The 24,598-nt window shown below is 38.6% G+C and overlaps 1 protein-coding gene across 1 annotated transcript in view; it reads right to left on the bottom strand.

The window, feature by feature from the left end:
* The window catches only part of DYRK1A (dual specificity tyrosine phosphorylation regulated kinase 1A), a 94,417-nt gene that overhangs the window by 10,279 nt on the left and 59,540 nt on the right, over positions 1-24,598 (bottom strand). The window contains exons 3-5 of the mRNA XM_053386698.1: positions 9,247-9,446; positions 1,731-1,823; positions 1,144-1,332 (exon numbers count right to left, since the gene is read on the bottom strand). Of these exons, the coding sequence (XP_053242673.1) occupies positions 1,144-1,332; positions 1,731-1,823; positions 9,247-9,446 (482 nt within the window). The remainder of the gene's footprint in view (positions 1-1,143; positions 1,333-1,730; positions 1,824-9,246; positions 9,447-24,598) is intronic.

Genomic DNA, 24,598 nt, shown 5'->3' with positions numbered 1-24,598 from the left:
AAATTTGCAGATGACACAACCGTGATTGGGCTCATCCCTGAAAGGGAGGGTGAAACGGATTATAGAGATGAGGTGGAGCGGTTGACAGAGTGGTGCAGAGCTAACAACTTGCTCATAAATACAAGGAAGACAAAGGAGCTTGTGGTGGACTTCAGGAGACAGAAGAGCAATGTCCAGCCACTTTTGATTGATGGGGTCTGTGTGGAGAGGGTAACAACATTCAGATTTTTGGGCACTGAATTACAAGAGGATCTGTCCTGGAGTGTCAACACAAGGGGGCTTGTGAAGAAGGCGCAGCAGAGACTGTACTTTTTGAGAATTCTAAGGAAAAACCATCTTCCGCAGAAACTGCTGCTTGCCTTCTATCACTGTGCCATTGAGAGCGTGCTCACTTATGGCTTATGTGTGTGGTACGGAAGCTGTACTACCCAGGACAGGATGGGGTTGTGCAGAGTTGTTAAGGCAGCAGAGAGCATTGTTGGCTGCCCACTCTCCACCTTAGAGCAGATTTATGCCACAAGGTGCCATAGGAAGGCACTGGACATAGTAAAAAATCCATCGCATCCTGGTCACTGTCTCTTCGAGCTCCTGCCGTCGGGACGGAGATACAGGACGATGAAGACAAGAACGAGCCGTCTTAAGAACAGCTTCTTCTCCAGAGCGATCTCGGCCCTGAATGGGAAGCCTGGACTTTGAAAGTCATCTAATCTTCCTTGCTGTACTATACTGTATTGTTTTAATTAGTGTTTTTATGGAGCAGTCAAGTAATTTTGTTGTCCCCGAGAGGGGGCATTGACAATAAAGATATTATTATTATTATTATTATTATTATTATTATTATTATTATTAAACTAATAATGGGTGGGATTCACCTAATGAGCCCCATTGGTGTAAGCCGTGTGCAAGGACTTCTGCTTGCACAACAGAGCTTTCCCCCGTCATGCAGGGAAAGGAGAGGTGGGATCATTCCATCTGGGAAGCATCAATGCTTGTGCAGACAGAACATTCATCAAAGTGCAGTGCTGAATGCCACCCATATTTTTCCCATTGGTAGCCTGGATTATATATAAATGGTGAAGCAGCTTGTGCACACAGTGGCTACAACCTGCCACATCCGAACAACGAGGTACTTAGGTTGCTTACCTGTCCAAATGAACCTTTGCCTATTAAAGAGTCAATTTCATAGCGATCCATCCACTTTTCCCCATTTTTCACAATGTAGTCATAGTTATCATCATCATATCCATCGTTGTAAACCTTTCGCTCCTTTTTGTGACTCGAATCATCACCTTGGCCCTGTTGGTGTCGCCGTTTCTTTTTTGCATAGTAAACCTGAAGTTACAAAACACAATTACAGGAACCAATCACCAGACAATGTTTTGTTGTTTTAAAACACTACTGTATTTTCCCCAAAAAACCCTCAATTCAGGGAAATTGTATTAATGGAGCACAACTTATGGCTTCTAGTGGCCCCATGCCAATCACTCTGAAAGCAAAACAAGGCCACCAAAATGACTACTGGAAATAAAAGATTACCTTTTGCTGGTAATCTTTAATGCCAACAGGAACCCACCACCTTATTAGAGTAAGACTATACAACTCAATTAGCATCTTAGTATCAGGAAATGCATCATGTACAGAAAACACAAAACCTGTTAAGATGCTACTTATAATAAACAAAACCATTTGTGTGCAAATAAAAGGCAGCTGGGTGAATTATGAAAATTTACCTCATTAATATGTTTGTAAGTTTTGATCAAATCCACAGATAGTTTTCTCAGAGGAGCAGTTGCTGGATCACGGAAGGTTTGGGGCATCCGCCTCTGTAAAATGGCAATATCAAATATTACCTTAAGCAAATTGGAATAGACTAACACAGTATCTAAAATGAATGAATGGATTAACTTATTCTATCCTCCTCAAAAGAAGAGTACAGTGGTACCTTAGGTTACAAACGCTTCGGGTTACAAACTCCGCTAACCTGGAAGTAGTATCTCGGGTTAAGAACTTTGCCCCAGGATGAGAACAGAAATCGCGCAGTGGCAGGAGGCCCTAATAGCGAAAGCTCACCTCAGGTTAAGAACAGTTTCGGGTTAAGAACAGACCTCCGGAAAGAATTAAGTTCATAACCCAAGGTACGACTGTAGCTTTAAAAAAATCCAAAATCTGTACACTATTACAGTGTAAATACTAGTATCACATTTCCTTCAAAGATGAAATCACCACAATTAGATAGCTGGATCACTCCCAATAGGATTTGAAGGGGTTTTAAAGGCTATAGTAATAGTGGCTGCAATCACACATCACACTACTAAACCACGTTTCAGTACAAGGTATAGCCACAGCGGTCCTTTGGTTTGACATTCTCCCATCAGCCGCATGACTGGGAGGAGGAGTTCAGGAGCTCTGGCTTTTACTTTCTGAGAACTGTGGTTTGTTGTGTTGTCTGGTTTTGTAAGCCGTGGGCAACACTATCAATCCAACTTCAAATTGTGGTTTTTGAAATTGTCATGTTGAAACTGTTTCAAAAAGGAGAGAGGGGCATGCAAAGGTTTGGAAAAGGCTAAACCTTGGTCAGTATGTTTTGTTTTTCACATGTTACTTAAATTAAAAGACAGGGTTTGTTCTTTATTAAAGGCTGTGTAGCACACAACTAAGATGTCCTGAAAATATTAGCCAGTTTATCCATTCAGGAGATCCAAAGGTAAACCATTTCCTGGGTTGCACCACTTCCGATGAGAGAAAGCATTCTGAATACTCCAACCACCCAACAATTTAAACAAACATCTTAAAAATCTGACATTAAGACATTAAGATAGTGGTTTTCAACCAGTGTGCCATGGCCCCCTGGGGTGCCTTGAATGGTGGTCAGGGGTGCCACAGGCAACACTGGCCCCTGTCCCTCTTTCTGTCTTTCCTTTTCTGATGCCTTCTCACGTCTCTGCCTCCCAAAGGCTTGCACAGCTGTTTGTTGCAGCAGCCCTGACTACAGCTCCTTAGGCAAATTCTGCCTCTGGGGCTGGCTAGGGGGTGCTGGTTGCCAGGAGCTGCCTCAGAGTAAGCAAGCAAGTAGGTGGTGGAGCCCAGCCAGTATGCCAGCCCTTGCTGTTGGTAATGGACAGACAAGTGGGAGGCCGGGCAGGCAGGCAGGCACTGCACTGGCCTTTCCTATGCTTGCTGTGTGTGAGGCCTGCCTAGGAGCCGAGAAGCCTTTTCGCCATGCTGGCCCGGCAACGCCCAGTGCTGCCACTGCTACCTCCCAAGGTAAGGTACTGGCCTCACGTTTACCTTTGGCCAGTCTCCGTTGGGCCACTAAGGCTGGGGGCATCCTCTTCCGAGGCCCCTGTAGGGCAGTATGACAAAGCACCTCTCTTGGGGCAATGGGCACAGCTCAGAGACTAGGGGTGACAGCAGTGACTGCCCAGTCCCAAGGAGAGAGGAGAGGAGCCTGAGGGAACTCTCCACAAGGGAGGGTGTTCGAAAAAGTGTGAGAAGCTGCCAGCTCTGAAAGCTAGCCGTGGCATAACTGGGCTCCTGAGCCCCACAGGGGTGCCACAGAAAAAATGTAGTTGGTCAAGGGAGCCGTGGGCTCCAAAAGGTTGTAGACCTCTGCACTAAGAGAATAAGGTTCGATTTTCCTGACATTTTTGTCCCTGCGGTTTTTCTTTGTGCAATGTTGTGATGATAGGGTGGGGGCGGGTGCATTCAAACATTTAATGTTCAGAAATGTTGCGTTGAAACAATACCACAAGTATTATTATTATTATTATTATTATTATTATTATTATTAATATTATTAAAAAAATAATTCTCCAATATACTTCTTAACCAATTAAGCACATCACATTTTGGATCTTGCAGCAAACATATAACTCTTTCTTTACTAGACAGACTGACAGACTTCAACATGAGGTCGATCCGGTTTTTTCCTCTCTAATGATGATTGGCTACTCAGGTTATCAAGAACTACATTGTATTACTTCCCAAGCTTCTATTTTAGTTATGCCTATCTAACTTCACTGAGGACCTGGCTTGGATGTTAATAACTACCCACTACACTATTACCTTACCCAAAAAAGGTAAAAATATTGCTTGGGTCCTCTTACTGACTTTTCACTGGATTTTCTAGTCTGAGTTTAACAACTGAATTTAACTATTTTACTTGAAACTTAAAGAGACTTTGTGAAGTCATATTACAGAGCATATATATTTCTGTATTCTGGTATTTTGAAAAATTCAAAGTATGTTTAGGCGGCTTGGGTTTGTTTTTTCCTTTGAAGGTTTGTGAACATGGATTGACCAGGTATCTGAAGGAGTGTTGAGCCATTCCAAAAAGATGTACATGGATACCCATCACAAACAAAATACAAAATAGCAGTTGTCATCTGCTCGGGCTATTGCTCATGTTATCACTCGTCCCAAATATATCAGACATATGCACCTGTCCACATACCTTGCATAAATGCAAGATTTTTCAATATACTGAATTCAAAATGCTTTGGAATTTCAGAGGTTCATTTTTTTCCAGCTCACATTTTAAGAGTTCTATATTTATAGATGCCGATATAAACTGACGTGAGATAGGCAGAAAGATAGATAGATAAATGGGAAAAAAACTGGTTGCTGTCCACCTTTTTCTGTATCCCAGCCACTTATTGAGCTGTTGTGATGCTATGGGATATTCACAAGTGTTAAAGCTACTTAGGATAAAAGAAGTGGAAATAAAGTTTTGGACATAGAACACAGGCAAACAGGAAAGTGAAAACCTTCTGGCGGGAAAGTGAAAACTTAATTTGATTGAGTAAAATTAGAGGCAAATGGTTGTGGCAGAAACAAGGGATGTTGGGTTGAGAGATTTTGGGAAGTGAATCTTCCCAAGTTTTTAAATCCCCTATAACAGCAAAATAAATATAATTACTAGCAGTAGCTGTGAACCTGATCTATGTGTTACAATTTTCTCTGGCCAGCAGATGGAGCCTAAAGTCTGTAAAACAAGTTGTCAAATGGTTTTAACATATTCCTTGTGAGTGATAACACAGTTTTCCAACAAGAAATGAAAAAGGGAGAAATTTTCATAGTCTAGCTCACTAAGATACCTTAAAACCAAATGACTCCTGAAGAATCATCCTACAAGCTTTTCAGTTGTAATCATATTTGCAGCATCCACATAGGACTGGAATATAAGAGGAGTGCAACTCCTTTTAAAACAAAAGGCAACAATGCTGACAGAACTGTGATTGATGGTCTAGTGGATGTTGGACAACTAGATAATACAAAGATTGAAAGGATTATTGAAAGAAGATGGGGAGACTGAAGAGTTCAATGCATTCATTGTGTATTATTTTTAACAGCAAAAAATACTGGTCAGAAGATATCCATGCTTGAAGTGATGTGTTTTTGGTTTTTTTAGCACTGTAGAAGACAAATCAAAGTGATGAAAGGTGAAGTTCCAGAGAAAATGAACTGAACATTAACAGGCCAGCAGATCCAGATGGTATATTGATTTCCTTACACAAATCTGCAATTTGTCACTAGAATTGGCTTCTGTACTCGAAGTTTGACTACCCATTAATGTAACAACAGTGTTGTTGTTGTTGTTTTTAAGGGAGGGGTATTGGAGGGGAGCCAGGAAGTTGCAGGCCACTTAGTCTGAATTAGTTGGGAATATTACGCACTATAGTCTCATACCTGGTGCTGCTCAGGAATTCTAATAAGCCAAAAAAATCAGTGCAGTTTTGAAAGGTTCAGTCCAATATATTGATTCAAAATGGTGCTTAATTGTATCCAAACACAATTAAGAACCTGGTCCTTGATCTCAGGAACCATCATGCAAAAGATGGTTGTGGTATCTTAAGAGGTATCAAAATGCACAGCAAACAGGCTCACTTTCCAAAATATATAATGAATACAGAAGAACTAGCCACATTGAAGAAGAATCATGATTTTTTCTGTGAAGGGAAGTTGTGCATCACCAAACGTTTCACATTATTTAAGAGAACTAATGTGTGGATGTAGCTGACATTCTACATATGGATTTCAAAAAAGTTTTTGACAAAGTTCACAACCAACATCTCCTGCACAATCTTAGCAATCAGTGACGGTTAAAAAACAGGAGCAGAACATAGAAGTAAACATAGTTTTTTACAATAGGAAGGTAAGCAATAGGGATAGGTTCTATTTAATTTATTCAAAAATGACATGAAATTGGGGTAAGAAGTTGGCTAAACTTTTGATGCCTTCAAATTACAGGTGGTGACCATTTTAAGTGCATCCAACTGATGTGTGATTGCCAGCATACAGGTCCTTATTGACTCAGAAGGGGGTGGGGCTCCACCAACATGGGGGGGAGGGAGGGAACAGAAGCCCCGTGTGAAATGGTCATCATCTGTATTCAGAATAGCAGAAGCTCAAGAAGACAATGAAGAGCAAACCAAAATAACTTTTCTAAATAGCAGATTAAGTTTGGTGCAAGGATGCACTTGGGAACAAAACATCCTAAAATCACATATGCAATGATGGGGGCCTGAAATGGTAGTGAATACCTAGGAAAGACATCTTACAGACACTGCAGGCAGCTCAAGGAAAATGTCACCTCAGTGAGAAGCAACAATATAAAAGGCAAACTCACTGCTGGGAGTTATTAGGGAAGAGACTAAAGTAAAAAGAAAACTAAAATAATGCCCTTGTGGAAATATACAGTCTGGCTTCACCTGAAATACTATGTAATTTGGACAATCCCATCACAAAGAGATAATCATTGAGTTGGATTTGGTGCAGAAAAGGTCAACAAAATTATTAAAGGGTAGACGGATAAAGAAAAGTGTTTGGAGTAATTTAACTTAGAAAAAAGACAATTGAGGAAGGGCATGATGTAGAACAAGATGGAAATTCTTCTCCCTTTCTAATACAACTAAAATTCTGGGACACCAACAAAACTGATCAGCAATTTTTACGGCTGCAGCAGTATGAAGCAATTGCCATGTGCCAAGAAAGCTTTAAAATGAGACTGAACAGATCCACAGAGAACATGTTTGTCAATGGGTTAGACATTACAGCCAAAAGAAACCTCCAGTTTCAGAGATTGTGTTCCTGAGACAACCTGTCGGGGGGTGGAAGGAAACAGTTGAAGAAGGTTAATGCCTTCCTGTGTGCTTGCAGCCATGCAAAGCATACCAGAAGCATTCAATTCTAGATGGACACTTGGTCTGAATTAGGAGGACTTTCAATGGGGTTTTAGGTAAACTGTATGCTATGGATAAGATTAATTTAAATCCCATGGCAAGGAATTTAGAATTTTATAATGAAGATTTAAAACAGGAGACAAGTGACTAAAAGAATATAAAGAAAAGCCCCACTAAATCAGATTGAGATTTTAGCTAGTCTACAATCTCATTCCAACAGAGGCCAGCCAAATGTTCTAGGAAAACTATGAACAGGATGTGAAGGCCTCAAGAATGAAGACTATAGAAATGATGATAGAAATACTGGGTGAGATCTAACATTGTATGAATAGATGTCTAGTAGCACAATGGGTTTTCTTGGTCTCCCCTTCTATTTCCACCCCTCCCCACACACCTCAAATATTCTCCAGAGGGTTGGGAAAACCCACATAGCAGATCTAGGGATGGGTGGATTGGAGGAAAGAAAGTACAAATTCTGTTTCACTACTGGAGTTCCTCTTGCACAAGTGAGAAGACATAACTGCATCTCATCCACTGAGACTATATGTTGGAAATCTTATGCAGCAAAGATGTCTAACAAATTATTACCATTTGAAGAGAATTTGTTTCTGAAGTAGTAACTTCAGAACTATGTATTTTAGGCTTGATTTTAAACAGTTAAACAATAAAATGTCAACTAGCATAGAATTAGGATGCATCCTAAATGCACTCTTACCAGTAGAGGCCAGTAGTAGGCTGCAAGACTGCACAATTTACTAGTTGGTGGACTTTGTTCCTGGTTCCTTTGCTTGAATACACCAATTATCAAATATTTTAAACTGCTTAATTCCATACCGTAAATGGGTTGAAAATATCTTCTACTTTCTACTTTCAAGTATCATCTAGGTGGTGAAGAAAGTGTAATTTGGAGTTATAGATAGGCTAGTTTAACAAACACTTGGCTTTGGGTACCCAAATGAAGACTGAAGATGCAAGAACACCTTGTGGAATAGAGAGATGGAACCACAAAGGAACAGGCAAGATAACTTTTGGGGTAGACTTGAGTTGATGAAGTAGCTCCTCGGGAATAATATCATTTTACAGACTACGCTGCACTTTTAAAAAACACCATGCTACTACTATAATCACAGTGGAGTAATGATTGTGGGAAGAAGAATCTGGTATTAGTTACGTAGAAAATCAGTGAATGCAAAGTCGGGCCTGGAGTTTCCATCCCATGTAAAATTTTAAAACTCTAATTATTGTAAATCTGAACGCAGAATGCAATACATATATCCAGTGGTTTTTTTTTAATTATTAAAAAAAAGTTTGGGGGTACTCTAATTTTCCTACTCAATTTGAAATACTGCCCCTCAATGAGGCCAAACTTGGATTCACAAAATGTTTAGGGCTATGCATACCCCTGCTTCCCCCCAGAAAAAAGCACTGCATATATTGCTTACTATTAGCATCTTTCTCCCTCTCGATCCATCCCTATCTATATTACGGGTCTATCTATATAAGTTATAGATTATTATAATTATCTCTCTATTGCACATACATGTGGCTTGTCTAAGGCCACTCAGGTTTAGTACAAATGTAGTATTTGCTACATGACCATGGTTAAGAAATCAAGAGAGAGATGGAATCTTCCTTCCCCGCTCGCATACCTCCACCCTCCAAACCCCACAATCCTTCCTGTAGTATGACTTGCTACAACCAGTCTAAGCCATGAGTTATTGTCAGCAACACGTTACATGATTAAAGCTAACCCAGCTCCTTGCCTTAACCAAGAACTAAACAAAGTTCCAAGCACAATTAACAGAAATAGTTAAGCTATCAGCAACATTATGCATACTTTTAGTGAATTAATGGCTGAGGTGAGATATGAAAAAAGGCATTTCCCCCGCTCATATTTTTATACTAGAATCATGTGTTACCATCAAATGGCCAGCTGCCACTCTGCAGTGAAGAAGCGGAGTCAGGTGGGAGTGACGTGAACTATTAGCAGGAGGGTCTGGAACTCCAGACTGATGTCCATGAGCACTATCTCAGCTTAAATATTTATTTCCTAAATGTCGCATACCTGGTTGGTGAGAGGCTGTTGAATCTGGTCAGCATATGATAAGGCAGAAACTTGTTGGTCATTTAAGTTTTGCTGCCGACGATCGCTGTACTGCTGATGCGAATGGGACATCTGTCCAGCCATCTGAAGGCCAGCAGCATGGAATGAAAATGACGGTGCAAGCCGAACAGATGAAGGTTTGCATGCTGAAGTTTCTCCTCCTAGAAAGGACAGCACAAGAATTTAGTACAGCTTTCTTAATTCCATTGAGCTTTACCTTCATGTCAAACATACAAAAAAGGGGAGGAATTTTTCAGTATGCATCATTTTCATTTAGGGTTTTTTTAAACACACACACACACACCCCTCTGGATGTGGGTGAGTCAAAAAGTTTTTCATTTCTAAAAACTGTTGATGAACCTTGTTGAGGAAATTGCATATGTCTGTATAATATTTTCTTGTGTGTGTGCATGTGTGTGCATTGACTGATTTTATTATATGGATACAGATATATAATTTACAGATACACCTTTCTGCTTACTAGATTTTACATCAACATTTCCTTTCTTCAGCCTTTTCAATAACCGATATGGCCAGTCCAACCAACAGAGCAGAGTCTACATGTGGGGAGTTTCCATGGGGCTCAATAGGGGCCCATTTTCCCTTCCTACCCTGGTCATGTTCAAAAGCTTGTGGGCCATAACAAGGAAAGGATGACCTGGGGTATCTTGCACCTCCACCCTGGCTCCTGTAGTTACCAGCCCTTGTTGCCTGAAAGTTAGTGTACTTTGCCAGTGCCCTTTTTATATGTAAAAACTCTGAAATAAAAACTGTTTGTTTGTTATATGTGGTTGACTTCTAATAAGCATTCCAATGTGGTGAGCAGAGAATGCACTATCATATATGCAATTTCCTAAAATAAAATAAATGTTAGTTTAACAGTGCAATACTAACTACAACCACTCCAAGGATGAGACTTTCTCCCTGACTGTGTTCAGAGAGTATATAGCTGTAAATATTCATTAAACAATGAATATGTATGTTTGTTTAAGAATTGTGTGAAGTATAAAAGGGAAACTTGATTTAAATTATTTATTAAATATCCTTTCCCACAAAACAAGCAGGGGATGAGGCAGACACCTTTAATGAACACTTAAAAATATATTTATTTTATGACAATATTTTATGGCTTTGCTTCTGGTTGTTTATATATAGCATAGTTATAGGCTGTTTTTAACTGCTTTTAACAGTTTTTAATTGTTTTTTAGTAACTGCTTTATGGAGTGTTGTTATCAGTTTTGACAATACAAAAATTATATAAAGCGCCATGAATTTTCAATGCCCTACTATGATGTGTACCAAAAAGACACTAAGATTAAATCTTTCTCACCTCGGAGTAAGTCTCCTGAACTCAATGATATATATTTGTGAGCAGACATACATAGGATTGCACCTTAATTGTTAACATAACTTTGAAACTCTTAGACAATAAAAGTTATTTGAAATGGTTCTACTTCTGTTTTATTTAGAAAGATGTTATCATAGTGTAGATGAGGTCTAAACACTTCTAGAACAAGTCTTATTTAGATACTAATGTCCATTCCCAGACCAGTGAGATATTGCTATCTGACTGTAGCTCACTTGACACTAAGTATATATACATATGAAAAACATCCTTGTTACAATTTTTCAACAACAACATTATACTGCCACTATGGGAATGAAGATGCAAAATACCAGTACTGTAATCTCATGACCACCATTAAAACTGGAGATGTTTCTACATATGTAAAACTATATAATACAGAATGTTTCTATCTATCTATCTATCTATCTATCTATCTATCTATCTATCTATCTATCTATTGTTGCATGAAAATGGTTTTGGTATCTGATGTAATTCCTAAACCAATTTCTTTTTTAGATAATAAATGTCCATACTGCAGCAGGCACCATCTTTTTGTAAGGAAGGTTTGTTTGTTTGTTTTACAGATTTATAAATCACTTTGACAACATTATTTTGTTTGTTTCTGGTAAGTAACTTACTGTTTTCCATCAAGCAAAAGTTTGTATCTTACTAGAAGCAAGCTTAGTTGTTTTGCTTGATGGAAAATAGCAATGTAGTATACCCACCTTTACAAAACTCTACAAAATTTCATCTAGGAAACTGCTCTGTAAAATTAATGCACACACTGGAGTTCATTAAAATATTTAGAGAAAACTTACATGACTCATATATTAACACAAGTAGAAAAGCTAACATGCACATGGGAAAACAGATTTCTCTAGAAGCAGCATGTGGATTGGTACATGTTAACATATATGCTAAAGCAGTATTTCTATTTGAAAAGATATCAAGAACTCAAAACTACCAATTGCAGTTTGAGTAACTACAATTGAGGGTGCAGCCAGTAGTAACACACAACTCTTCTTAAAAATTCTTGATCATTCCTCGGCTGGAAAGATTTGGTGCTAAACTCTCCATTCAAGCCTGGATTCTCCAAGACCCTTTTATAGTAAAACTGGCAGGCACTGTCCAGTTCAGGTATTTGGAACAGCAAAAGATTGTTGGCAAAATGACTCCTATTATAACCCTTGCAGTATAAACCTATACATGCAGGAAAAAAGCTCTTCTGAGTCCAGTAAGACTTATTCCCAAGTATGCATGCATAGAAATACAGTGCCTTGCTATTTTAATGTTCTCTCAATTCATAACTATAATTCCAGGAAAGGGGGTATTCCAGTCCCAATGCATTTTTCCAACTGGGTTGAGATCGAGAAAAAACCTAACACTGATGCAGGCTGGGATGGACACAGTGACTCCAAGAATAGGACCAGAACTCTGAATTAACCATGCTAAATCTCTTATAGGTAATCAATGAGTGATAGATTAAATGCAGAACTATTACATCAAAACCCTCAGGAGATAGTCACTAAATCGGAATCAGAACAAAAATGTGCCCCTTAAGAAATGATTACCCAGGGATGGGGGCTTCTTCAAAGAAGAATCACATGTGAGTGACAACCAATGAAAGCTCCATGCAGGTATCTTAGGTGCACCCAAGCAGCAGCACCATCACCATCTGCTACTTCTTTCAGCATGCTGCTCCTAGTAAAACACTGAATGCCACTTTAACCACTCAATTTGGGAGTTCTTGGACCAAGGGGGTTAAGAGGCAGCAACTATTCTCTGTGCCTGCTCCTGCAAAACCAGAGGGTAGACATAGAACAGAGCCTTGATTGGTGTTGAACAGGAACAAGTGGCAGGGCACATGTTCCTTTCCAACCTGAGGCAGTAATGTTCAGACAACAGTGCTGATCTGCATGGAGGCTTAGGAGGAAGAGTAAGCGAGCAGCAGCTGCCTACTCTTATGTTTCCAGCTTAGCCTACACGAACTCCTCCCTTCTTAACTGCATGAGGGTCCCAAAGCTAACATTTGTTTCAGGACCACAGTAGTAACTACCCAACAAAGGAAAAAATTATTTTTCCCATTAAAAGTGATCCATAATTACTCAAGTTGCTTCTCTCCATATCCTGCAATCAAAAATAGGTGCATTTCCCAAAGTAATCATACCAAATGAAGAATTCTAAAACTTGTGTATCCTACAGGCCTGTTTTTATCAGCACTCTAACCCACACTTCTGGGAGAAAAACTGAAAGTAATACTAAATTCAGTGCCAACACTTAAGTTGCAAAATTAAATGGGGTTTGACTTTTATGGGTATTATGTTTCCTAGATGAAAGAAGTAAACAGTCACTCATCAACACTCTAGAAAATTTAGCTTCTACTTAGAGGCAATGTGCTACTTAAAAGGAGTGTACTAGCATTCTGCAGAAGGATGGGAAATTATGAGTAATGGAAAATTTCCCGCTACAGGTCAGTCATATCTTACACAGGAGTTACGTTCCAGGGATAGCGTGTAAAGCCGAAATTGCATATAGTCAAAACAATCCATTGGAACTGACCCTATGTGAGCAATCTTACCTTCTGAAGCTGACACACTGAACAGATTTTACCCCACCCAAGCAAGGCACAGATCTTTGAAGCTCTTGCTTACCAGGCTCTGGGAGGCTCTCGCAAGATTTCACAGGGCCATCTAAGATCTTGCAAAAGCCTCCCAGAGCCCAGTAAGCCAACCTAGGAGCTTCAAAGCACCTTCTGCACTGGGAAAACTCTCTGCCTTCCATGTATCTTATTTCAACCAGCCAGCTTTCAACAGTGTAAAGTTGAATTTTAACATGTTAAACACATATTAAATTGAGAATCAAGTGTACTATATTTTCCCACAGAACAACTTCCATTTCTAAAACGGAATTATTTCATAAAATTAAAACATAATGAACATCACTAATAACAAATGAAATTGCCAAGTTTCAAAGTTGCAGTTAACTTTCTTTCAGCATCTCTAAGAAGTCTATATAAGAGAGACAGTCTGAGTGCAAGACAGAGACCCCAAGACTAATCAGGTCTAATTGTAAAGGTGGCAAGAAATTCACAATCCACATGTGCTAAACCAGATCCTATTCTAACTTAGTGTAAAAAAAATCCTCCAAAATTTATGAGAAGACATACATGACTGGATTCTGTAAGGATTCCAACTACATGCATACTGAATATTCTTTATCTCTTTGAATGAATGTATAGGTAATAACCATAATTGCAGAATCAGAAAAAATCACCACCACCTCGTCATGCCCCCATGGGCACACAAACAACACAGCACATTGTCCATTACTTGAAATGCTAGGACTTCCTGCTCCTAGTAATCACCAGTATGCTGTGATGCATGTGCAACAGGGAATATGGAGAAAGGACAGCAGGCTCCATAAGGCCCCATGAGAAGAGCTCTCTATAAGCATATGTGGGGAGAGACTGTACTCAAAATTCGCCCCATTATTTTTAGGCATACTTTACTTTTAATATTTGGGATGAATATGAAAGAGCTATTAAGTCCTAGAATCCCCCTCTACAATAGGGAAGAGACTTCAGAGAACAGCTCTCTGAGAAACATTTTAAATAAAAATTGTACAAGTGTAAACTATTACATACCATGCCAAAATCCAACTTTATTTTATTATTTTTGAGTTGTCACAGCACATTGGTGGTAGCAAATCTATCACAATCTCTCATTCAAATTCTATATCCAAAGGGGTGTGTATAGGTTCCCCCCCAAAAGAAGTCTTGCTCTAGAGCAGGGGCAGAGAACCTGTGACCCTCCAGGAGATGCTGGACGGTAACCCTCATCATCCCTGAACATTTGCTACGCTAGTTTGTGATGCTGGGAGTTGGGAGTCCACTAACAACTAGCGCAGTGGTTCTTGAAGGGTGTGGCATGCCACACTGATGTGACTGGAGAAGATAGCAAGTGTGGCTGGAAGATTCAAGAACAATCAAAGAAACTTGTTTATAATTATATTTTGGGAATTGTTAATGTTCTTATGTAGGTGCATTGTTTTATGCTATCTAGATGTCCCATGATCATATTATAAAGTAATTGTGTTCTATGTTATAAATCAAGTACTTCTAGGATTTGTTTATTTTTGTTTTCCAATGTATTTCTTATCAATAAGACAAGACACAAGTAAATTTTTATTCTGAAAGTGTGGCCCAGGAAAAAATGTATAAGAACTACTGATCTAGACAGTTACCAGTTCACTCCCCTTACTCCATAGGTAGTAATGATTTAACACAATTCATTAATTAGATTGGAATACAATACAGATTGACCTAGATAAAGGTAAAGGTAAAGGTAAAGGGACCCCTGACCATTAGGTCCAGTCGTGACCGACTCTGGGGTTGCGGCGCTCATCTCACTTTATTGGCTGAGGGAGCCAGCGTACAGCTTCCGGGTCATGTGGCCAGCATGACTAAGCCGCTTCTGGCGAACCAGAGCAGCAGACGGAAACGCCGTTTACCTTCCCGCCAGAGCGGTACCTATTTATCTACTTGCATTTTGACATGCTTTCGAACTGCTAGGTTGGCAGGAGCAGGGACCAAGCAACGGGAGCTCACCCCGTCGTGGGGATTCGAACCACTGACCTTCTGATCGGCAAGTCCTAGGCTCTGTGGTTTAACCCACAGCGCCACCCGAATCCCTTAGATAAAGGTTAGGAAAGAAAAAAATGATTTTTAAAAATTCCTACATGTATGTAACTTAAACAAAATTCAAGCATCTGCCAAAGAAACTCAGCCATGTATTACTTGTTGTAGCTGGAATTGGAGATTTAAAAAATGTGGCATCAGTAATGCATTCCTTTTTTGATATGACTGTACAAACTAAAACCAAATTGCAAGGGTGGGGAACAAAATCCAACCAACTAGCTGGATCCTTAGTTCCCCTAACCCCATGGGCCAAATTCAACAAGCGGCCAGGGTCAGTCACTTGTCACGCACCTGGTATCAGCTTGACATTATGTGACCCATTTTTGTTTGCCTGCACAGCCTGACATCAAATTCTGCAGGCGGAGAAACAACTGATTGGCAGTGCTTACAAACGCTACTTTCAGAGTAAACCATTATCCTACACCTGGGGCCATACATTGGATAAAGTGGACTTGCAGGTCACATGGAGAGGCCTGGTGGACCTAATTATTTTATTCTATTTTTTATTAAATTTATATCTTGTCCCAACTCTCAAAAGAGCTTAGGGTGCTAAATAGGCCTGTGGGGAAGCAGTTCCCCACTGCAAGCATGTTGAAATTATCTGTAACTATTTCCTCTAAAGATATCATATGTTGCTTTATACGAAACAGTATCATCTGCATGTATATTCTAGTTTCCTTTCTAATCTGTTATTTGAGTTTTTCATCAGAAAGAAACAATAGAAAAAATGAATAGTTCTGACTAGTACTTCTATTCCAGTTTATAACATGTTTGCCTTACAAAACACCTTGATTCCATTCTCAAAATTAGGACTTGTATTATATCTTTCCGTAACTGAAAAATACCATCACCCCATCTGTTGAAAGCTTTTTTTTCAAAAGCTAGTAGCTTAAAATTTAAAATGCACAATTATGCAAAAACTATATAAAGCAATGCACATCAGCTTTTTTTATATAAAGAAAACATAACTAATTTACTCATTTTTTACCAATTAATTTTGCAAGCAACACTACATTTAAAGGAAGAGAGCATGGGTAATCACCTGACTTTCTATAATTCCTGAACAATCAAAAATTAGGGGGCCAAGTTTGCTGTTGACATTAAACTGTTCAGGGTTGTTTTTGTTTTTTGTTGTTTTTTTAAAGGGAGATTGTGAAGAGCTCCAAAAGGACTTCTCCGGATTGACTGGATGAGTAGCAAAAATGGCAAACGGAATTCAACATAAATAAAAGAAAAGTGATGCATGTTGGAGTAAAATAATGCTTCATATGTAAGCTCATGGAGTCTGAACTGGATGTGATTGACCAAGAATGAAACCTTGGGGTCATAATACAAAGCTTAATGAAAATACCAACCTAGTGCATGGCAGCTGAGAAAAATCTAACTTCCAAACTATAGGTCATTAGGAAAAGTACTGAAAGCAAAACTGCTGGTGTGATAATGCCACTATGCAAATCTATGGTGCAACCACACTTGGAATACTATATACAGTTCTGGTAACCTCACCTCAAAAATGGTAGAGTTGGAAAAGGTTCAGAAAAGGACAACCAAAATTATCAAGGGAATGGAGAAACTCCCCTACAAAGAAAGATTGCAGTGTTTGGTGCTTTATAGTTTAGATAAAATGAAAGTAAGAGGTGACATGACAGAAGTTCATAAAATTATGCATAGAGTTCTAGTTCTCACAACACTAGAACTTGTGGACATCCAGCGAAACTGACTGCTGGAAAGATACAGGACACTTATTCACACAGTGCATAGTTAAACTATGGAGTTTGCTCCCACAAGAGACAGTGATGGCTACTGACTTGGATGGCTTTAAAAGAGAACTGGACAAATTCAAGGAGGAAAAGGCTACCAATGGCTACTAGCTATGATGGTTATGTTCTGCCTCCACAGTTGGAGGCAGTAATGCTCCTGAATATCAGTTGCTGGGAAGTGCAGGAGGGGAGAGAGATATTGTGCTCAGGTTTTTCATGCAGAAGGTTTCCTACCTGCATCTAGTTGCCCACTTTGAGAACAGGATGATGGACTAGATGAGCCATTGGCTGGACAGCAGGCTCTTCTTATGTATTTATCTTATTAAGAATTGTCCAAAAAGAAATGTGCAAAATAGTAATGCAAACTTCAGAAGACTGCACATGACTATAAGACACAGCAGATAGCTGAAGTCTGTTTTCTAGACACATAATTTGGTTTGCTTCTATATGAAGGAGATCAGGATATGTATGCTGACTAGTATACATACAGGATATGTATGCTGACTCTTTGACACTGTGCACAGAGTACCATGCTATTCAGTGACCATTACTTATATATTCTGTTGGTATTTTTATGTTGCCATGTGATCTTCAGATGAAGGGTGTTAATCCAAATTTAATAAATAATTATAACAAAAAGAACTGCCTTGGGTACAAACTTTATTTTACCATAATTTATTATCAGTGACATATAATTTTCAGTATTTCCGGCTGTAAAATACAGGGGAAATGATTATGCACAGTACAAACACAGGCAATGGTGCCCTTGAAGACATCCCCTGGTGCCCATGAAGCTTCTGCATATATACACCATGGCTCACTGTCTCATTCTTCTTGAGGTGGTTAGCTTTGTTTCCAATGTTAAATGTTCATAGAGCTTAAGAAGGAAGCTGAAGGAAGATGATGTTCTTTCCGGCTTCCTCTTTCAGCTCTATTTGCTTTCTACAGCTGAACAAAAGCAGTTTGACTGGGGTGGGAGAGAAAAACAGAGTGGACAGGAGAGAGGAAGTAGGGTTCCACAGGAGTCAGGAGACAGAATGTGCATGTTCACATAAGCTGAATCCAGTAAAAAGGGTTCCTCTTGAAATTGTTTCCTTTTTGTTTCTCACCACCACCACCACCCAAAAACTGATATCAAATCACAGATTTGCCATGGATTTTGCATTTAATCAATGCTACCACGATTTTTTAAAAGGATGTCTTCAGAACTATCATCAAATCATAGGTGTTCTCTGTGTCCATAGACGTGATATGTTGGTGGGCTTTCTGATCATCCTATCTAAAGGGGGGGGATCCATGAGAATCAGTGCCTTCAGTCAATATTTTTGTGGTGCTGGAAACATTAGATTTGTGGATTTTACTGTGTGGTCTACTCTAAGTTTTAATTTGCAGGTGCTCTTAGAGGACCACATGTAGAATTATGTGAACTCAAGAGGTTATGTTTAAATTATACTGGATCCAACTAGCATCTATATACCTTGGAAAAGAGGTCTGTGTGTGTCAACACATTCTCTCTGCCTGTTTGAGAGGGGAAGGGGAAGAATGACGAGGGAAAACAAGCAACCAGAGGGAATTATTGCACTTTCAAAAGTCTAATGCTCTCACAGGACCAAAATGGTTGGCAACCCATGGTTTAGAACTTGGGATAAAACTTGATGGTACCAAGTACAGTTCACATTGATGTAGACATGCTGTTTACCACTCAATAGGTCTGCAACAATTACTAGCACACCTGCCCACATCCACCTATGTGTCAGACATTTGTGGCATATTTTGCCAGTCCAAAAGAAAAGAGCTGTTCTCTTCCAACTGACAAAGTCTCCTTCAATGGCTGCCTGGAAGCAATTCATACTCACCATAGGCAACCACCAAGTTATCCTTCCAAGTGAGGATTATTGCATAAAGTATACATCTGTCAGAGGGCAATATATATTATCTCTTTATGAATGTTCTTGAACCAATGGAATTATTATTATTATTATTATTATTATTATTATTATTATTATAAAATCAAGTCATGAATTAACTTTTTTGTTGGCCTTCTTCCATTAAACACTATATTGTACAAGTGTGCTAAAAATAAATGCGTGATTCTACTCTACTATTTTACTGTGTTCAAACACAATCAAACTTTAATTCCTTTCCTTCTACTGATATATCCAAATTATTTTTGTAGTGCATCTCTAAATCAATGCAACTCCAATACTACTAATAAGGGTAGAGATGCATAGTCATATTCTGCTTCTTAAATTGTGTGTATGTGTAGAAAATCATTGACACACATTATAGACTGCTCTGTCCTATCTAATCAAAAAACTGCAAGCTCATTATGACACAAAGGTAATAAATTTAACATTCTTAGCACAAATTAAGAGCAATATAAGATAACCACATGATTATTAGTATCATGCAAAAAAGATGACAGTCATTGATCACCAGATGAGAAAAAAAGGCAGGACAAGTAAAATTTGATAGATGGCTGGATAGTACATATAAGTGGAGATGACAGGAAAGAGCAGAGCTTAGGACTTGCATGGGGAAACAACCCACATTTTTCTTAAAGCACAGAACTATGTACAATATATTATGAACCCCTTTAAGAATATCCATGAAATCATTTTTTTAAAAGAGCCATTTCCCCCAAACATAACCGTCCGTACACAAATATATAACAAATCACATCTATATCAAACAGAATCCTTAAGCACTTGTTTCTGTCTTTTAAGTATCCCAGGTTTTAATACTGCATTAGAATTCTCAAATACAGCAATGTCCTTAATCTCATATCCATAAATAGTAGCAAAGATAAAACTGCAATACTCTTCTCCCTGGAAAGCACCAAACACTGTACTTCTAAACACAAAATCCTATAAAATGCACATTTAATGGTAAATATTTTGTCTGCATAAAAATCTTAGCATAAAGATTTTAAATATCTGTGTTTTTCAATGTAGGTAGGTAAGAGAAATTAAATCCTTATTTCTACTTCTGTTCTAAAATCTGTGTCTGCCTGCAGTGAGTGGAAACTGCTGCAGATCATTAAATACTCATTTATCAATGTCTCTCACCAGGCAACACAATGCAGCAGAACAGCACACAGAAACCACCCTGAACCCCAGCAACAGCAGCTAATTAGCATAGCCTACCACTAAAACGACACCGTATGATTGGAAGAGTTAGTCAGAGAGCTGGCCAATCAAAGCAGGTTATGCAAATAGCAAGCTTTAGTTGCCAGGGTAGAGCTGCTTCCCATTGTCCAATAGGAAAACAAGCAATAAACAAGAAATGAAATTGAGCTTTGTCACATTTTCAAGTTGTTGTTAACACTTTCAAGTTTACAGCAAAATTAGCCACAACCGCACAGGATTAGAATAGCGTTCTAAATTTCACCACCCCAAAGAAAGGGCAGTGCAATGCAATAATGCTACACAAGAATTTGAGCTAATTACTGCATTAGGAGTTAGATTTCTCTTTTCACAATACAGCTGTATCACAGCAGGTTTGCTGGATATTTTAGAGCATTTAATTAGTCTTAGAGGTGTCAAAATATTTCTCAATAATTATTAAGATAAATAAAACACTTAAGTCTAAGGAGAACAGAGGAGAAATAGAGACCATAGCTTGTTCTTGTGAAGAAAAAGAGCAATTAAAAACTCAGAAAATATACAAGACATTATGCTGCTGGCAATCCACTACATTAAGTTGTCTCTCTTCAATTTATATGCAATCCAGAATTACTAAGAAACAATAATATTGGGAATACTCATACATCAACTTCATATAAAAGGAAAACATTCAACATGATTAGGTTTTTATTATGAGGTAGCAAGCACAAATGCATTGCATTTCAAAGCGCAAATGGACAATAAAACATGAGTAAGTATAAATATAGGTGTGATACATATAGATGCACAATATGCATAAAACAAAAAAATATTGTGACCATCAGTATTTCTTATGGGAATTATGAAATATTGATATGTTTCCTAACAGAGTGCCCCAAAAGTCTTATCACAAGACACAAATACTAATTTCTACTTTCAAAGCATAACCTCTTACAAGAACAAGTGCAATGCAGCTGCAGAGCTCCACATCAGGCTGAAAACTAAAGTGATATTCAGGTATTTTAATGTATTTAAAAGGAGGGAGGATCTGAGAGCAGTCAAACGTATTATTAAATCATTACAAGCAAACTCAACTCACTTCATCTGTGTTTGTTGTTTCATTACTCCCTCACCTAAATACCTGTGAAAAGCATCAGATAAGTCATAGAAAATGTTTAGAATGTTTGGCTATTTTATTTATGTATTTGAAATGTTGTTTGTTTGCTGCCCTTGGTTCCTTCAGGAGAAAGGGTGGGATATAAATTTGATTCAAACTATCCAAATGGATATAAACAAATGCTGCTGAATTGTAAGAGAAAGGTACAAATAATAGCTTTAAAGCCTTGATGAAACACCCTATCCACCTCAGAGGTTTGCACATGCTTACAGAAATATTGCTCCATTTCCCACAGAATCATAGAGTTGGAAGGGACCCTGAGGATCATCTGGTCCAACCCCCTGCAATACAGAAATATGCAGCACCACACTCTAACCAACCGAGAAGCATTTAATTCTGTAAGTGAGATGAGTAGGATCTGTACTATGTTACAACCCCAAACTCCTAAATTATGAAATTTGGGAGTATGTTAACTATCAACTACATATATTTATTTCCCAATTTCCTCCTAGGAACTTTGAAATAGTAACAAATTGAGTGGATTAGTGTCAAGAGCAACATAATTAGAACTGATAGCTTGTCACATATATATAAAAAACCCCTCCCAGAATTTAACAACATGTAACAGCTGGCACAGAATCCAAAGACATCCAGCTTTAGTTTTAAAACAAGTTTCTAGCCCTCGCTATTGGAAAGACAGTGTTTGAAATAATGCAGGCAGTACCTGCAAACAATGCAGCGATAACATCTAGAACATCTGTGATCTATGTGGAAAGTTCTATAAAGTATCTTACTATTCAGAACTGGCAAGAAGCTTGAGTATCTGCAACAACTCATTTGTAAATCAACAAACTGTACCAGGGAAAGAGACACCATTCTTGTCTCAGCCTCACCACATTTCTGCTACATGCAAAGCACAGCATCTACCAGCTAGCAATAACAGAATGCCCATAGGAGGCTGCAAGTACAGAAGGGTTTGGGGGAAATGGAATGTAGCTGGAATGGTAGCTTCTGCCCTGGTCTATGGGTTCTATCTTCTCTGGTGGTGCTGCATTGTCCTACCCCACACTCTATGAACAGGAGAGTGTTCCTATTGTGTGGAAATTAACACCGGGACAACAAAAATGGATTCTACGTGCCCTAATGGTGGCCAAGAGACTGATACTGATGGAAGAATAAATATATGATACACTTTAATCAATGTACCGACAATATGATAACACTTGCAACTTATGGACAGACTGCTTACAGATGTAGACTTTGTTTGGATAAATATGACAACATTTGGAATGAGTTTATACAGAATATAGAAGGCTATTATCAAAATATGTATTAGGATAATAACACTATATCAATTTATATAAGAATGTATGGGAGTATGTTGCCATGCATTTTTGTATATTGCTTTTCCCCCTCTTTCTTATACACATCTTTGTACTTTCCCTCCTCACTTTCCCCGTTTTTCCTTTGTTAAAAAAAGGAGTGTGAGAGCAGAAGAATGCAAATGGTGCTCCTTTCCATAACATGTTTCCCCTCATATTCGTAATTCTGTACATCAATGTGAGCACACAAAATTTACACACAAACTATCTAAATGATATAGAAAATCTAGCAGCAAGTTCATTTTAAAAAAAGTTTTTTGGGGGTGCAGAAATAGTTGCAATGAGGAGAAAGAGATTGGGGGGCGGGAATCATACCATGATTTTCCTTAATTTTGGTGCAGATATGCTTTTAACTCACCACCTCTTCCCAAAATATAACCTGAAGCATGCCAAGAAAAGCCTTATTCAAGTCAGAAAAATGCAAATTGTACAGTTTATCATTTAATTGGGAATGTGCACATATGGTCTCAAATGGTATGTTCTAGGGGCAGAGGCAGGGTAGGAAACTATCATTTCATTAGCTGACTCGCCTTATCTCAGGATCTAAGTTCATAACTTTTTTGTTGTTGAAAATATAAGCTTATAAACTCTAGAGTTCTGTATAACTGTGGAATTAACATTAAACAACATCCTGATTTATTTTGTTTGGTTGGGTTTAAAGCAGCTCTGCACTTAGGTTTCCATGGGATGGTGACTAGCACATTACCCTTCTCTCCTTGCCACTACAGGACAGCAGCACTAAGTTTCCTTGTACAGGCAGGATAAAAAACACAAAAGATTTTCAACTGCCACTGCACAGTGCTTTATTTTCCCAAGTTGGAGAAAGAGTTACAGTTGCTCATTACAGAGTGAATACTCACCTCCCTCTCTGGCCTAAACAGTGTGGATTGGGGAGCAGGCAGGAGACTAGCCATAGTGTTCTTATACTTCACTCACAGCAAAGCACTAAGGCAGCTGTTCCTAGGACTCTTTTGTCATATTGTTTTTTAAAAGTTGAAGGCCAGAGCATACCACACCTACTGGCATTATAGTGTTGTGCTTCAGTTCACTGTTACATACAGTCATGGGAAAAAGAAAGTGCACCCTCTTTGAATTCTGTGGTTTTACATATGAAGTCATAATAACAATCATTTGTTCCTTAGGTGGTCTTAAAATTAGGTAAATGCAACCTCAGATAAACAACAACACATGACATATTACACCATGTCATGATTTATTTAACAGAAATAAAGCCAAAATGGAAAAGCCATGTGTGAAAAACTGTACATAGCACAGCACTATAATACCTGTGGCTGTGGTATGCTCTGGCCTTCACAGTGAACTGAAGCACAGCACTATGGCTGCCACAGGAGGGCAAGTATGTGAAATGTATGACCCAGTCACTTGTTTTGGACAACATCTTCCCACCTTAGGTAAATATCAGTGGCACATTCCCAATTAAAAGATAAGCAAATAGCTAAATGAGAATAGTATTATGTACCATATTATTTATTGCTCAGGATTTGGGATTTCTTTTATAAAACATTCAAACTAGAGACGTGCAGTGGAAAAATTTCCAATGCTTAATATTTCTGTGTAGTAGTGGTGGTGGTGATAATCCTATTGTTTGTTTGGTTGTTTGTCGCCCATGTGCATATTGTTTGCCACTCTGGGCTACTCTGGGAGGATGGGAAGGTTATAATTTTCAAGACAAATGCAGTAAAACAAATCAGATCCACTAGATTTCCATTACATAAGTTCATAAGTAGAAGTGAATGGATGCCAATACAATATTAGACCAGTCCTGCAGTTTCAAAGTGTTTAGCTTTGTTTACTAAATACATGGAAAAATAAACATTGTAAATCAGATCATTCTCTAGGGATCTGATGCAAACTGGAAGATAGGTAAATCTACAGAAAAAAATTC

This window comes from Podarcis raffonei, chromosome 4, assembly GCF_027172205.1.
Source record: "Podarcis raffonei isolate rPodRaf1 chromosome 4, rPodRaf1.pri, whole genome shotgun sequence".
Lineage (NCBI taxonomy): Eukaryota > Metazoa > Chordata > Lepidosauria > Squamata > Lacertidae > Podarcis > Podarcis raffonei.
Note: the sequence above shows the minus strand (reverse complement) of the source record. Positions and strands in the feature narration are given on the sequence as shown.